This window comes from Pipistrellus hanaki (genome assembly GCF_964339955.1).
Source record: "Pipistrellus hanaki genome assembly, chromosome: 14".
Taxonomy (NCBI): domain Eukaryota; kingdom Metazoa; phylum Chordata; class Mammalia; order Chiroptera; family Vespertilionidae; genus Pipistrellus; species Pipistrellus hanaki.
The window spans coordinates 34,528,710-34,545,469 of NC_140516.1; the positions used below are offsets into that span (position 1 = coordinate 34,528,710).

General features: G+C 50.0%; 1 protein-coding gene across 1 annotated transcript in view; it reads right to left on the minus strand.

The window, feature by feature from the left end:
* Nucleotides 1-16,253, minus strand: part of PDLIM1 (PDZ and LIM domain 1) — a 37,009-nt gene extending 20,756 nt beyond the window's left edge. Inside the window, exons 1-2 of the mRNA XM_084903537.1 lie at nucleotides 16,050-16,253; nucleotides 3,114-3,265 (exon numbers count right to left, since the gene is read on the minus strand). Coding sequence (XP_084759663.1) covers nucleotides 3,114-3,265; nucleotides 16,050-16,145 — 248 coding nt within the window. The 5' untranslated portion in view covers nucleotides 16,146-16,253. The remainder of the gene's footprint in view (nucleotides 1-3,113; nucleotides 3,266-16,049) is intronic.
* Nucleotides 16,254-16,760: the final 507 nt, after the last annotated feature.

The following is a 16,760-nucleotide window of genomic DNA, read 5'->3' on the forward strand; positions in this document are numbered from 1 at the left end:
CCACCAGGGTGATCTTTCCAAAGCACCCTGTCCGATGATGTCTCGTCTGATAGTGGCCCACGCTCCGCCCCGAGGGGCTTTCCAGCTGCTGGGACTCCGTGAGCCTCGACCTCCCTCACCGCACTCCATCTCGCGGTCCCTCAGCCACACGGGCGGCCTCCCTGCTCCTGAGCATGCCTCCTGCTGCCCACCTCTGCTCAGAACGGAACAAGCATCTCATTTCTCTGTCCTTTTTAAAAATAGGTATTTTATTGATTTTTTACAGAGAGGAAGAGAGAGGGATAGAGAGTTAGAAACATCAACGAGAGAGAAACATCCATCAGCTGCCTCCTGCACAACACCCCCTACTGGGGATGTGCCCGCAACCAAGGTACATGCCCTTGGCTGGAATTGAACCCGGGACCCTTCAGTCCGCAGGCCAATGCTCTATCCACTGAGCCAAACTGGTTTCGGCATGACCCAGTGTTCTTGAGCCAACCTGAGAGCCAACTTATTCCTGAAGCTTGTCTGGACCCGATAAAAGCGATGCCTCCTTTATAGAGTCTGCAAAGGGTTTCTCTGGACCAATTGCAATCTCAGCCTGGTCTCAGTTTTCATTAGTGTAGGTTTTTCTCTCTTTTAGGGGGAGAGAATATTTTACTTACCTTTGTACTGTCAGAGTGCCTAGCACAGTACAAAGATTTTACTCAAGCACAGAAGTAAAATCTGTTTCAATGTGTTGGTAAATGGGTCAAAAATCAATGAAACTATCTCTCTCTATAAAACCCTAATATGCAAATAGACTGAACGGCAGAACTACCGAACAACCGGTCGCTATGATGTGTGCTGACTGCCAGGGGGCACACAAGGAACATGGTGGGCATTGGCAGCAGGTGACAGAGTGCAGAACATGGCGGGCATTGGCCGTGGTGGGCACCAGTCACTGTCATTGAGACAAGTGTTTCTGGTGGTTACTGAAAATTCTTTGCTACTGCATGCACTGAGGTCCCACCAGCTGCTCACACCTGCTGCCAGAGCCCAGCGCTGTCCCAATCACTCTGTGTCATCAGCAGGTGCAAGCAGCAGATGCCGGCCCTGAGGGGCTTCTCCACCTTCCCTGCTCCTGAGGGGCAATAGGGGCAGCAGCCACTGTTCTCACCCAGTGACGGTGCCAGCCCCGTTCACTTACACCCACTGCTGGCACCGGCCCCAATTGCTCTGCGCCATCAGGGGCTGCAAGCGAGACTGGCACCGTCAGCGCATAGGAGTGGCAGCGGCAGGAATGGGCCAGGTGGGGGCACGGAGAATGGGCAGAGACCCGCCCTATGCCCACCACAGCCTCACAGCCAACAGTTCCTTTCAAGGTGCACAAATTCGTGCCCTGGGCCCCTAGTTAATAAATACATGAGTGAATGTCAAACTAAGGCTTGAAGGAGGAGATTTGGACTGAGGTAGAAACAGAACGAGGGGGAAAATGAGCTTTTGAGGGGGCAGTCATAAAATGTGTACCTCCCATGATGTGTACATAATTTTCACTATCCTGCCCCGCACTTGGTCCTCCCACCAGTCTTGTGGTGCAGGCAGGAGAAAGCCAAAAACCTATCCACAGATGAGAGCCTGAGCCAAGGGTTGGTGAGGAAGAGCTAAGTTGTTAATGAGTCCTTAAAGAGCAGCAGCCATAACAGATCAGAATGAAGAACGGGAACTTGATCCGACAGGAAAGAAGGAGCCATCGAGGTTGAATCAAATCGCTTCTGAAATCACGCTCTTTCCTTCCAAGACTCAACAAAAGAACGGGAATTCTACCCCAGTCACCACTCCGGGGCACGCTTCCCACGCGCCAGCCTCTGAGAGCGGTCAGCTCCCCTTCCCGGCCGCGTCCCTGAGCGGACCCTCAGCACTGCGCCTGGCGGGCTGCTCTCTCTCCCTGTCACGTAACCTCCTGGCGCAGCACCCACTGCTGGCGCGGTGTGGCAGGGGCCGCATCCTGAGCAGATTCTCAATGGCTTCCAGGAAGTTTTTGTTGCGTTATACTTGGCAGTCGTTAACGATCTCACTTCCTCAAAGTGATACTGGATCAGGTGAAAATGCAGAGCCCTAGCTGGTGTGGCTCAGTGGGTAGAGCATCGGCCTGCAGACCAAAGGGTCCCAGCTTTGATTCCAGTCGAGGGCACATACCATGGCTGCGTGCTCCTCCCCAGCGCAGGCCCTGGTCTGGGCTTGTGCAGGAGGCAACCAATCAATATGTTCCTCTCACATCTGTCTTACCCTCTCTCTTCCATTCTCCCTAAAAATCAATGGAATAATATCCTCAGGTGAGGATTAACAATGAAAATGCAAAAAGACACCTACAATATAAGCACCACTATGACAATTAGAGGGGAAATAAGCAACTGAAATTCCGATTCCACAGACCTTTGTAATTATTACCCTGTTTCCCCGAAAATAAGACAGTGTCTTATATTAATTTTTTCTCCCAAAGTTGCACTAGGTCTTATTTTCAGGTGATGTCTTATCTTTCCATGCGCTAGGTCTTCTTATTTTCGGGGAAACATGGTATTATTTTTTAATCCTCACCCCAGGATATTTTTCCATTGATTTTTAGAGAGAGTGGAAGAGAAAGGGAAAGAGAGAAATATCGATGTGAGAGAAACACTTTGATTGGCTGCCTCCTGCACGAACCCTAACCAGGGCCAGGAAGGAGCCTGCAACCGAGGTACGTGCCCTTGACTGGAATCCAACACAGGACCCTTCCATCTGCAGGCCGATGCTCTATCCACTGAGCCAAACCAGCTAGAGCACATGTGTCAAACACAAGGCCCGCAGGCCAAATCCAGCCCTCCAGGCCTTGCAATGTGGCCCGCACCGCGCTGTCATCACTGCACTCTGCTGTCAGTTTATGACATTGTCAGTTTATGACTGTTCAGTAAACCATTCGGCCCGCGATTTAGGCTGGATTTTAGATTTTGGCCCCTTCTCTGATTGAGTTCGACACCCCTAAGCTAGAGCAATTCCACAGACCTTGTGACCTGCCTATGGATACATGGCGCTGAGCTGGGGTGTCAGGGACTCTGAGACGAGAGAGGCAGTCCTTGCCACAGGCAGCTTCCAGGGGACCCGAAAGGAAGCCTTACCTGGACACTGTGAGAGTCATGTTGTCGACGCAGCCCTTGATCTTGTTCTGAGCTTCCAAGTGCGTCATGTTGCTGGTATTTTCCCCATCGATGGCCGTAATTATATCTCCGATACACAAATTGGCTATCGCGGCCTTGCTTCCGGGAGTAACCTGGGAAGGGGAAAGAGCGAGTTACCACTCACCTCCAAGGCAACCCCTGAGTAAGTTATCACCAGGCCGAGTGTTCACGGATGTGGATCAAAGCCATGTAAAAACGGAAAGGGACTAAAATCCTAAGTGTCAATAGTAACAAACCTTTATATTTATGGAATACAGTATGGTTTTCAAAGTCCTTTTCTACTTGCTATCTCGTGGGGTCCTTACCACAGCCTCGGGAGAAAGGACAAATACCCATTTTAGAGACCTGAAAAGTGAGGCTGAGCGAGATCTGAGGTTCACCTGGGGTCTCCCAGCGTGGAATTGCTATAAGGGTGGGGAAAAGTAGGTTGACAGTTGTGAGCACATGAAGCATATAGTTTATTCTATTAGTATTTATTAATTACTGTCTTATTTCCCATAACAATAATTACAAACTTACCTTTGCCCTCCCCTGTATTACTACTAGTCAACTAACCAGTTTATTACAGAGCTAGGACTTAAACCCGGAAACCAGACCACTGAACCTTGCGGCTTCCTTAAAATAAATTGCCCATTACATTAAAAACACACACACTCAGAGAACATTACGTACAGTAGCATCTGTGTCCATAAAAGCCTTAGTAATTAATGTTACTTAATGCACGGAAACAAACTGGAACACTGAACACCAAACTGTTCAGTTATATATTTCTGTAACGGTGCCGGTTCTTACAATGAATTTGAATTACTTCTGTAATTAAAAAAGGCAATAGCCCCAGCTGGTTTGGTTCAGTGGACAGAGCGCTGGCCTGCAGAATGAGGTTGGATTGCAGTCTAGGGCACATATCTCAGCTGCAGGCTCGATCCCCGGCTGGAGTCAGGGCATGTGCAGGAGGCAACCAATCGATGTGTCTCTCTCACATCGATTTTCTCTGTCTCTCCCCCTCCCTTCCACTCTCTCTAAAAATCAATGAAAAAATATCCTCAAGTGAGGATTAACCAAAAACAAAAAAGCAATGAGAGTATTTTTAAATCTGTAGAGTGGGTTTAGTATTTACACTGGCTCATTCCCGCCCACCCAAGAAGTTGGCTATATTAGGGTCGTTTTCTATAGGGGCCGGTTTTCTGCAGGACAATGCTTCTGAGCCCGTGGCTCCCAATGATTGGACCCCCAATGCCTGGGGGAGCGAATCAATTACTGCAACGGGTCACCAAAACCCATCTGCCTCCTGACTATTTCACGTGGACTGAGTAAATATCATGCCACACACACAGATGTCCAACTATTATTCAAATAAACACAGATGCTGCAGGGTGGCAAGTGAAATACAAAACTCGGTGTGAAGTAGTACTAACCTCAGCGTAATTTCTGGTGATGAGGCTCAGTACTAACATTATTCATACACCATGCCAGTGTCCTTCCCTGACTGTGACACACAAGACTTCCCTTCAGCCCTGGCTGGGGCGGCTCCGTTGGTTGGATGTTGTCCTGTACGCCGAAAGGTTGCCAGTTTGATTCCCCGTCAAGGGCACATGCCCGGGTTTGGGGCTTGATTTTCAGTAGGGGGCGTGCAGGAGGCAGCTGATGGATGTTTTGTTCCCCCTCTCCCATCCTCTCTTTCTAAAAATAAATAAAAATATTTTAAAAAAAATTTTATTAATGAGAATTCCTAGTTCCCCAGCAGCAGAGTGATGGCGACACACCCAGACTCCCAGTGACCGCAGGCTTCCCCTTGGAGAGAGCCCTGGACACCCGGGAGCCAACTGCCGAAGACCTAGTGACGCGTGTGCTCTGTGCGGCTGAACCAGGGGTAAGAGGCCCTTCCGGGCACCACAGCAAGACCCAAGGCTCAGGCCCTAACCCCCGCATCTGACGTGGTTTCAGCAGCCCGTTCCCAATGTCACCTCACTGCCAAGGCCGGCACCTCCGAGGAGCCTGGGGTGCTGTCATGGCCCGTCTCCCCATGAGCACCCGAACCCGTAAAACGAAGGGTGGATGAGTTGATCCTTGAGGTCCCTTCTGGCTCAGACATGCTCTGGCTTTACCAGGCAAAACTCCCCTGGAATGCAGCAGGACGTGGAAACCAGGGCAGAGATCCTGACCTCCCAAACTTCCTTTCTGGCTTTCCCATCGTCCATCGGCCAGCGAGCCAAGGTCAGACCTTTTCTCCCAGCCGCTGGGAAAAGGCACGCACACACAGACCAGCACGGTGGAGCCGGCCTCCGAGTCAGCAGCACAGGGGGGGAAACGGATTCCTCTCCGGAGGAGACAGATCTGACGTCACTTCATGTATAGCTCCGAGTCTTCTGAAGAACAGTACACCCCCCCCCCCGCCTCCCCCCACCTCCCTCCGCCTTTAAAAAATGGCCCTAGGCATCACTTCGTGTGGGATTAGCAACGCTTCTAGATTGACAAACTCTACCTCCCGAGGAAGGAGCCTGATCAAACTCGTTTCCATGACCAAATCGAATGCTGCTGAAGATCAAATCCAAAATCATCGGCCGGGTGGGTGCCTAAGCAACCATGCCTCCCTCCTAACTAACTTCATGCCGTTCCCCCACTGCACTCCGGCCACCGGGGTTCCTGGTTTCTTTCCCCAAGGCGGGACCGTAGCACCTGCTATGGCCTCTGCCTAATGGACGTCTCACCCTTCCGGCCTCAGCTTCAAGAGCCCTTTCGCAGAAGCCGTCCCTCGCCGCCCACCTAAGTCATATCCCGTCATCCTTCTTCGTCGAGGCACTTGCCACACTAGGTTTGTTGATTTGTTTTGTGGGTTGGTTTATTTAATGTCTGAGGACCTACGGAACAGGAAGGTGTGTGGGGGCAGATTTTGTCTGCCTTGGGCGCTGTGGTATCCCCGGGGCCCACACCATGCCTAGCACATAGCAGGCACTCAATAAACAGTTGTCCAATGAATGGTGGAACCTAGAATTTCTAGTGTCATTAAATATGCATTCGTGCTACTTAATCTTGTCCTTTAAAAATGTGACTGTTTTAAAAAGGCATGGCTACCCTGGAATGTGACCACTCACAGAACTAAACGATGGGAGTGGAAGATTTGAAAAGATGAGGGGAAAAAAAGTTTCCCTTGATTTTACAGATTTTCAAGTATTTCTCTTGAAATACTCAGCGGCTGAGAGCTCTGGAATTTCCAGCATTTGGTTCAAACTGTCCTGTGGGAGAGGCATTTCTGCTAAGAACATCCCACAGGTCCAGGACAAGCTAGAACCGGTCTCCAGAGCCCTGAGCCTGAGTAATCAAGGCCAGGCCATCTCTCTTTCCATCTACTTTTTTTTTTCTTTCTTCTTTTTTTTTTTTTTTAACAAATCGATGGGAAGCTAAAGGAAATCTTACAAGACAACATCATCAGATGGGACTTGGCTGAAATTACACATAAACCGATTAAATTCATTCTTTTATGAGCTGTTGTTTTTTTGTTTATTTTTTTTTTTTTTTAATGACTTAAACAAATTACAGATTTGCCTTCACTCAGCCAGTGTGGCTCAGGGTTGAGCATTGACCTATGAACAGGAGGCTACAGTTCGATTCCAGATCAGGGCATGTGCCCTGACTGCTGGCTCCAACCCAAGTAGGGAGCATGCAGGAGGCAGCCAATTAGAGATCCGCTCTCATCACTGATGTTTCTATCTCCCTCTCCTTTCCTCTCTGAAATCAATAAAAATATTTTTTAAAAAAATAAAAAATATGTATATTTTACCTTCTACAAAGCCCTTTCACACCCAATCTCCTCTTTGAGATTTTTAATAATGACCTCACCACCAACACGTAACAATGACAGATGAGGAAACTGACTCACAGAAGCTGTGACTGACTCAAGTTCACACAGCTAACGGCTTGAGCCTGAACTTGACACCAGACTCCCTTTCTGCTTTACCACAAAGCCACAAGCAGATGCTCCAAGCCCAAAGCGAAAGAGAAACCCAGAATCAAGGAGACTCATCACATTCTACAAAGGGTACTGGAGCATCACAGATCCCGCCGCTGCCCGGGGGCCTCCTGTCATAAGACAATCAGCTCAACTGCTCTGAACTGAGCTGGAGTCCGGCAACCTCGTCCCTTATAAAATATACAAATGAGAACACAGACTGGAAGGGCCGCAGGGAGACCTACTCCAACCCCAGTTAGTTCCCATCTTGACTGGTGGTGGACTCCAGTCCTGACTACACTCCCTATTCTTCATAACCATCAGTTTGGTCAAGGGTTAACCTCCCAATCCTCCTGTTGAGATCAGGTGGGACTGTTGCTGCGTCATTACAGATGAGGAAAGGGAGGCACAGGGTTTAAGTGGTTTCCCTGAGGTTATTAGCTGGTGAGTGGCAGGCGGTGGGCTCCAGAGTCCCAGTGTGCCTCCATGTCCTTTCTAACTTCCTCCTGACCATCAAGCACCCTCGGAATCAGCTCCTGATGGAGTCAGCTTCGATTTCTAAAATGGGGGGAATCCTTATCCCCTCCTCCAAAGAAACAGACCCATTAACTGAATGCACATCCTCAAACCCCTTCTCCCGCTTTCTTCCCCAGAGACCGTACAACCTAAGAACGGGCTTTAGGCACAATGATTGCCACTAACGGCCGACCTGCTCTTCTCCGGAGAATGCGCTCATGTCCTCTTCTCGCCTGCCCCGCCCGGCAGACGTCTGCTCAGAGGCAGGCCTGCACACCCGCCCGCCCTACACCGCGAGCTCCCATTGCATCTTTAAAGCCTGTGCAATGCTAACGGACTCCTGAGCACATAGGTTTCAGAGTTTAATTTCACTTCCAACTGGTGCAGACCAGAACTTTGATATGGCTCTCCTGCTTTCTTCAATGTACATCTAAATACTTATGTATTGCTATTATGTAGAACTGCATGCACACCCACCCCGATTATGACCAATGAAGAGGTAACCTTTCCTCTGTGATAATGGCATGTTTCTACTTTATCCTTCCTCTCTTACTCACTCACTCACTCACTCACTCACTCATTCACCCATCACATAGTCTTTCCTTGAGTACATTCTGAAAGGCAGTGTAGCTTGTTGATTAAGAGGTGGCTTCTGAAGTCAGATAGATGGTCATGATGCAAGTCCTGTCTCTGCCACTTATAAACTAAATGTCCTTGGGCGGGATAGTTCACCTTTGTGTGCCTCACTCTTGTCATCTCTGAAATGGGGATGGTGGCAGTCTTGACATCCGAAGGCTGTTGGAAGGATCACATGAGATGATTCAGGCAGAGCATACTGTCAAACGCTAAAAACGTGAGCTACTATTTGCAGATTCCGGTCTCCACACAGGCACTGGGATCCAGATGGAGAAGGATAAATCACAACCTCCTAGGAAAGACAGGCATGCACAGCAGCTGATGAGAGCTGTGCTAGAAGCAAGCAAAGAGGCAGTGGGAGCTTAAGGGTGGAATCAGGGAAGACTCCCTGGAGGAAGTGTTGCTCAAAACTGTGCAGACACTGCAGGAGGCGGGAAAACGCACACCGAGTTACAGGAACAGCCTGTGGACTGGCACGGATGAAGCATAGGACCTGAAGGGAGAGGAAGGGGATGAGGCCGGACATGTAAGGAGATCAGACTGCAAAAACCCTGCTGTTTTCCTTCTCACAAAAGTGTACCTTATCTGGGAAACGATGGAGAACAACGACGGAATCTAACAGAGCATTTGACTCAACTGCCCAGTTACTGCCAAGAAACAGCCACCAAGCCTTCGTTTTATTGAGATTAAGGCGAGTGAATGACCACACTCACCTGATGGCAGTTCAAAGAAATAGACCCCTTCAGGGTCACCCAGGCAGCCTCCAGGCCAACCACTGGGAGCCTGGTGAGTGGTTGGCCTGGAGCCAGCAAGCCTTGCAGAAGGCATGTTGCACTGACAGCTAGATGGGGTTCCTTTAACTCCCCAGGCTCAACATGGAAAGCTGGGGGCCCAGGAAATGAATCCGGCCTGCAATCTTGTTTTATTTTTTTTTTAACTTAAATTACTTGCTAATAATTATATGTCAATAAATTTCATACAAAACCCCTAGGTTCTCAGCTTCTTCTGAAAAATCAGAAAACGTAGGCATTCTGGACCTGTATTCCCAATGGCAACCCTTAGCACCAGCTACAGAGCTTGTACCTCTAGATGGGACATAAGCTTCCCTTCAGCCACAGCCCACTCCCCACACCCTCACCCTCTATTGCCCTCAACACAGAAACTTCGTACCAGTTGCCATTATCATCATTCTTGAAGCTATTAATTACATTTTCTTACTACCTCATCCTTGAGTCAAAACTCATTTATGTTGCCTCCTGACCCCTTCATGCAAATGTGTTTGTAACCAACCACTGGCCTAGTTAAAAAGTTATGTAAAGCTGCCCTGGCTGGATGGCTCAGTTGGTTAGAGCATCATCCCATACACCAAAAGGTCACAGGTTCAATTCCTGGTCAGGGCACATACTAGGTTGCAGGTTCAGTCCCCAGTTGGAGTGTGCAAGGGAGGCAACCAATCAATGTTTCTCTCTCACATCTTTCTCTCTGTCTGTCTCCTTCCTTCCTCTCTCTCAAATCAATAAAAACATATCCTCAGGTGAGGATTGGCAAAAGAAAAAAGAAAGCTATGTAAAACAAAATTATATGTGGAAACATTTTATGACTAAGAGTATAAGATGCCCTGGTTTGCACAGGACAGTAACCAACTTTCCCATCTTGATTATCAAAAGCACTTCCATTTCATTCTAAACGGTGTTCCATCCAAATGACCAGCTGCTCTGCTGTCCTTCTGATAGAAATGGGGATTTTAACCAGGTACTTATCAAACAGTTTGCACAGTTCTGATGCAGAACCCCCCACCCCAGGGGAGAAATGTTTTCTATTCAGAAGAGTCTCCGACTTTTTTACCTGTGGACAGAAAATAGGCCAATTTCCTGAATAGTCACAGAACATTGTTAACCTCAACCCTTGCATTTGGCATCTAAAAATTAGGCCAGAAATGGACCCAACTCACCAATAAGTCAGGAAACCTAATATTTGCAAGGATGAGGCAATGGTTCCTAAACAAGTTAGTCATCAGATCCCCTAGGGGTTATAAAAAATACATAGATCTCCCCACCCCACCTTAGATCTACTGAAGGTCTACAGTACACAGTGAGACCATAAATCTATTTTTTTTTAAAAGCTTCCCAGGAAATCCTGGTGTTTACCAGGTTTGGAAACATCAAGAGGGATGTTGACTATCCTTTCCCCGAAGTTCCCTTCCTAAATGATGTTAACTCATCAAGGTAAGAAAAAAAGAAAAAAAAATACTTAGAGCGCCATCTCAGCTCCTCCAAAAACAACTGTAAGGGCTTACCCTCCTGTTAAAAGTGCACAGAAGGCCCTTACATTAGAAAAGTATTTCTCTACCTTTACCAAAAGAGGTTTTTTAAAAATAAATAAATAAATAAAATACAGTCCCTATAATGTTGTTCAACATCCTTGAAGCTCTTTGCAAATGGAGTATTGTAGAAGTGATTTCATTCCAGATGTGTCCATAACTCAACCTGGCCCCTGTTTTGCCTTGGCCAGAAAACTCACAGCTAAATTTAGGACACAGTTTCAGAAGCCACCTGGCTTAAAGGTCCGGGCACATCTCTCTTTCGTTCTATGTTCATAAATCTTATCACTTGTGTTCTTAGGTTTTAAATACTCTAAATACCTGTTTGGTATTGTAAATCCCATTTAAATCTTCTTTACAAGTAGGTGAAATAGCATAAGTGAAGATCATATTATATGGAACGAGACCAGAATAATGAAATTTGGGACTCAAGCTGAATCTCAGTGTCATAGGCCTTTACGAACCACCAGTGGCTGGGGCAAAGTGAAGCTGTATGGTTTTATGTAGGTTGGCCTGAAAACCCCAAGAACATGTCAAACTGTTCTTGATTACTCTATGGCCATTTTCTCAAGGAAATGTGGCATTAAAGTGGGGTTCAGGTGTATTAGAGGATCTAATCAAGCTTCATTTCTTGCTCCATGCAAACAAAAGCTCTTAGCACAAAGCGTGGCAGTTCAAAGAGACTTTTTGCTCTCCTTCTGAAAGAACAACCATCATTTCTTAGGAATATAATAGCAAAACAGAATACCTTAATGTATCAAGAAGTCAGTCTCTCAAGTCTCCAAAGGAGCCGCCAGGAGCCCCGTGTGCAACCACCTCCACCCCTAACCTAAGTCCCAGCCAATCACTCAGGCTACGGGGACCCGGCCTTCCTCTCTGTGGAAGGCCAACGTGGAAGCCAGGACAAGCCTGGTCCCAGCGCAAAAGCAATTCCTTGGTGCTTTTCCCAGTCCTGACCAGCAGGACCATCAGTGTGACCTCAGTGCTTAGCTGATCCTCTCCCCCTCTCAGTCACCTGCCAGGCTGCAATACCTTTTAAAGCCATTCTTCTTCCCTCTCTCCTCCTCCTCCTCCTCAAAGACAAACCAGCCCCTTTGTATCCACAAAGGGGGGAGGGGCCTCTGGCTAGGGGTCATGACATGGCTTGGTAAATTTCAGGCCAAGAGGCTCAAGCATGCACTCACATGCTATCATTCCCTTTGGTCCATCCTCTTCCCCCTATCTCCTTGGATCAGCTGTGACCCGCTGGAGTAGCTAATATTTCTCAGGCAATGGGTTTCACAGGATGAGGGAGCACAGAGCCAGGGCCATAAACGCCTCATGAGCCTTCATAGATATTTCTTGGTTTCCATAATCTGACAGGTGAGCCCTGACCTTTAGGACAGGACGTAAACCTACTGAGTCCGGATGTAACACTCTTGAGAAATCAGAAAGGACCCTCTGCCACCGAGTACCTAGGATTAAGCATCCCTTAGTGACATTGAGCAATTCGCCACAAAACCGCAGGCTCTTAGCCAAGGCATCCCCAGAGCTCAAGAGGAAAAGGGGCAGCTCCTCCCACAAAAGCACCCCTATCTCTGGCCCCGCCCCTTCCTGTCTTTTGTCAGTTGCTGGGAGAGAAAAACAGTCAACATACACCCACCCACTCTGCAGCAATTTGGACCTGGGTGTGGATTCTCTGAAATCCTCCCTTGAAAGCAACTGGAGGAAATAAGAAATTGACATAGAGCCCAGCTGGCTGGCTCAGGGGTTGAGCATTGACCTGTGAACCAGGAGGTCACCATTGGGTTCGGGTAAGAGTTGGGGGCTCCATCCCCAGTGTGGGGCCGGAAGGAGGCAGCCAATCACTGACTCTCCCTCTCCCTTCCTCTCTGAAATCAATAAAAAATGTATTTTTTTTTAAAGGAAATTGACACACAAAAACAAAAACTCAAGGGGACAGTCAACTGCAGATTTGGAGCAGGGAAAAAACCCGCAGGGGACAGTGGCTAATGAGTGCATCATCAGGGAGTCCAAGGTAGAAGTTAGTTAAGAAACTGGGAAAGGAAGAAAGCTAATTTATGTCCATTTCAAGTTGAACAGCTGGATGGAAATGTTAAGTCATCGCAATAACATAGATGAAAACATGGAGGAGCCAACATAGCTACACACACACAACATATTCTGCACGATCCTGCTCAGAAACAGGGAAATGAAACTTTGGTGTTCAGCAAACATACTGGGGTGGTGAGACTATAAAGAAAAGCAAGGTGATAAGCCTAAGTCATGATAGGGTTATGGGCAGTGAGCTTCCGGGCTCTGGCAATGTTCTCTTCTTGACCTGGGTGGTGGTGATTTTACAGGTATTATTTACTTTATAATCGTTTACTATGCAATTATATTTTATGACTTTACTTCACAAAAAATAAGTTAAAAGAAAAAAAACACACAAGCCTTAACCGGTTTGGCTCAGTGGATAGAGCATCAGCCTGTGGACTCATGGGTCCCAGGTTCGGTTCTGATCAAGGGCATGTATCTTGGTTTCAGGCACATCCCCAGTAGGGGGTGTGCAGGAGGCAGCTGATAGATGTTTCTCCTTTATGTTTCTAACTCTCCCTCTCCCTTCCTCTCTGTAAAAAAAAAATCAATAAATTAAAAACAAAACAAAAAACACAAGCCTGAGCCAGTTTGGTTCCATGGATAGATAGAGCATTCGCCTGCAGACTGAAGGGTCCCAAGTTCGATACCGGTCAAGGACACATGCCTGGATTTCAGGCTTGATCCCCAGTAGGGGCATGCAGGAGGCAGCCTATCAATGATTCTCATCATTGATGTTTCTCTCTCTCTCTCTCTCTCTCTCTCTCCCTTCCTCTCTGAAATCAATAAATATATAAATATATATATGTAAAAAACAATTTCAAGTACAGGGATTAGAGTTATATCCAGAAGCTTTAGCAATTTAGCAAAAGACTAGAGCCAATACCAGAATAATCCATGCAAAAGAAAGCAAAAAAAAAAAAAAAAGGCGCTCCTCTCCCGGCCTAGTTTTATGGTTTGCTTTGGTGTGGAGACTCAAAGTCTACAGATCCAAATCCACAGGAGCAAACTCTGTCTGCCCAGGATGATAACTGTAACACACCTACCAGCCAGAAGGTGTGTGCCTCGCCAGCTCAGCGCTCACACCTCTCACCACTGGTCACTGTGCACAGAGCGCTCTCCCGCACCGCCCCTCACAGCCGGCGGCCGGGATCTCCCCCGCAGGGAGGGAGGCGGCCTGCACAACCGAAGGCTCACCCCGGGTTCGGCCAAGGAAGCAGCAGAGACCAGGCCAACGCCAGATCTCAGGCGGCCACTTTCCCATTCCCAGGAGCAGGCCCCGTTTTTCCACGTGGAACATAAACGAGACGAAGAAATACTAAGGAAATCACTGTCAGCATGAGAAGGTCGCCTCCTCTGAGTCACTTCCACTTCTCAATGAAAGCACCTGCCAAGGTAACGATTAGCTTCCTTCACTGGGCCATGGGCACCTGGAGAACAGACTGGTCCTCCCATTTCTGAGACCCCCCCTGGGCTTTGCGGTTTCTGGAAGGAACGTGCTGATGAAACATGCGATAGTGCATAAGTGAATCCATTAATACCGGAAAGAACAAACTAACGAAGTTACAGTGTTGCTTTCCAGCCCATACTCTGTCATACCTACGCAGTGCCACCCACGTGAACTTCTGAAAGCAGTTAAAATGCCAGGCAAGTAACTGCCCTTTTAACAGATTGCCAATTAGATCTTCCACTTCTTAAAAAAAAAAGGTTGCATGTCATACACAAATTCAGAAGCGGAGAGGGCTGACAGGTTAATTATAGACACAAAGAGTGGGGACAAATGGACTATGAGGTCAGCGGGTCTAAATGTGCCTTCCCTGGGCGAGCACTTAATAAGCCTGAAAAGCTCACTGGGCGTGGCCAGGTGCAGCTGGGTGCCAGGCTTGGGGGGGGGGGGGGGGTCCAGATCAGGAGAAGGCACCCTTTCTGCACCTGAGGGTCCTGGGGATATAGCCTGCACCTTCCATAATCAAAGCGGTCCCTGCAGGGCAGCAGGTGGGGAGAGGGGGAAGATAGGGCCTAAGAACTCTTGACACCTGCCTTTTTCCGGGAGGTGGGGGCGAGGGGGAATCAGAGAAAACCTCCTCAGCCCCATAGCCCCACCTGAAGGGAAGTGTGGGCGGAGAAGCCGAGAGGAGGCCTGGATTCTTTTCCTCCTGCTCCTCCCACTGTATTCCTTGAGCTGCTGGTGGCAGGGGCTTAAGTCAGAAGGACCCATAGGGATCTTCCCTTTCTCTCTGCACTCTCACTGCCCCCCAAGAAAAAGGATCATCTGGTCGCTGAAGAGGCAAGTTTAGGGTCCGCTTTAGCAGATGGGCCCAAGAATGGAACATGAGACCTGAAGGCAAGGAAAAAACTCCAGGCAGTGCTTTTGCTCCTTTTTTTCCCTCTGTCCACAAACGTTGACTGGCCGCCTCGCAGGAGCAGGCGGTGGATGGGATGGCTCTCAGCGGGGCCTCAGCCTCGCCTGTACCTCGGGCTCAGGACCAAAGCCTGGGACTCCACCCTGAGGCCGGTTCTCCCGCCCGTTCCGCTTTATTTGAGGGTGATGGGTCTGGAGGTCTCGGACGGAATCTGGGCCCTTCCTAAGAAATGAGGGCCTTCTCTAAGAATTTACTTATTCCTTTGATTCAAGTATTCCCGGGGTTTCAAAAAGTGCAGATGGGCTGATAATCCGGGAATGCCAGTTAGAAATACGATCATGGCCACTCCCGCAGGGGGAGGAGAATGTCCCAAAAGGTTTATTCGTGTTTTTGCTTTTGTTTCCCCCCCAAAAAAATTCCCCCTTTTCCCTTTTCCCCAAAAGGCATTAGGGAGGTGAGACCTGGCCGCGGACCAGGTCCAAAGAGAGAAACGAGTCGTTGGGGAGGTGTTTAAAGTTCACCTCGCCGCCCCGGTCAACTTCCCACCCACCCAGTTCCCTGTGCAGGTGGCCCGGGCGCTCCCAGACGACCTCCCGCCCCCGGAGCCTTTGAAGAACCGAAAGGTGTTCGCTCCCCGTGCGCGGGGGCTGCGGGCACCCGGATCCTCCGGCCGCTGGACAAAGGCGTCCACACTCGCCTGGACGCGCCTCCGGGGCGAATGAACGAAGAAAAGTGCCCGGTCCTTTCTCTCGGACCCGGGCACTGCGCGCAGCGGCCGCCGGCTCTCCCGGGGCGGCTCCCCCCGGGGCGCGCGGGGAGCGCTCCAGGCGCGGTGCTCCCGGTGCACCTGGCCGCGCCCGCCGCGCCCGCCGCCCCCGCTCCGTCCCCGGCTCCCGACACCGCCGTCCCGCCAGCGCCCACGGGGCCCCGGCCGCCCAGGTCCCCCCCCCCCCCCCCCCGGTCACGCCGCTCCCCAGCCGCGGCGCCCCCGCTCCCCGCGCGCCCCGGGCTGCCCTTACCCGGGAGATGGCGAGGGGCTGCTCGAAGTCCTTGCCCCCTACGAGGCGGAAGCCCCACGGCCCCGGGCCCTGGAGGACTATTTGCTCGGTGGTCATGGCCCCGCGAAGGCGAGCGGCGACCCGCAGAGACGGACGCGGCGGCAGGACGCGGCGAGCGCGCTGGGCTCCCGGCGGCTCGGCTCTCCGAGTGCGCGCGCCGGGCGGGAGCGCGGGGCGGGGCGGGCGGGGCGCACGGGGCGGGGCGGGGCGGGGCGGCTCCGCCCAGGCCGTGGGGAGGCCGCCCGCCCGCCCCGCGCGTCCTCCCCGCCCCGGGTCCCGAGAGAGAGCCTGGGGTCGGGTCTGGGGGTCACCCCGGCACCGCCGAGGGCGCTCGGGAGAAGCAAGCAGGTTCCGACAGACCCGGGCTGGGCGCTTTGTAAGACGCTAAGAAGCTCTGGGGAGGGAGGGCATGTATGGGGGAGAGAGGGGCTATGCTAAGATATGTTCACCGATAATAATTTAATTAAAAAGTTGTAAAAAAATAAAAATTAAATGTAAAAATAAAATAACACATAGATTACACACACACACACAAAAAAGCGCTGTGCTTTTTGCAGACGGTAATGACGTGTAAAAGGTGCAATCGCATGATCTCTGGAGTCTGCGGCGCAGACAGGGCACCCGGCCCCATTTTAACCCCAGGCCGGGGTAGCGGCGTCGGCCTGGGGTGAA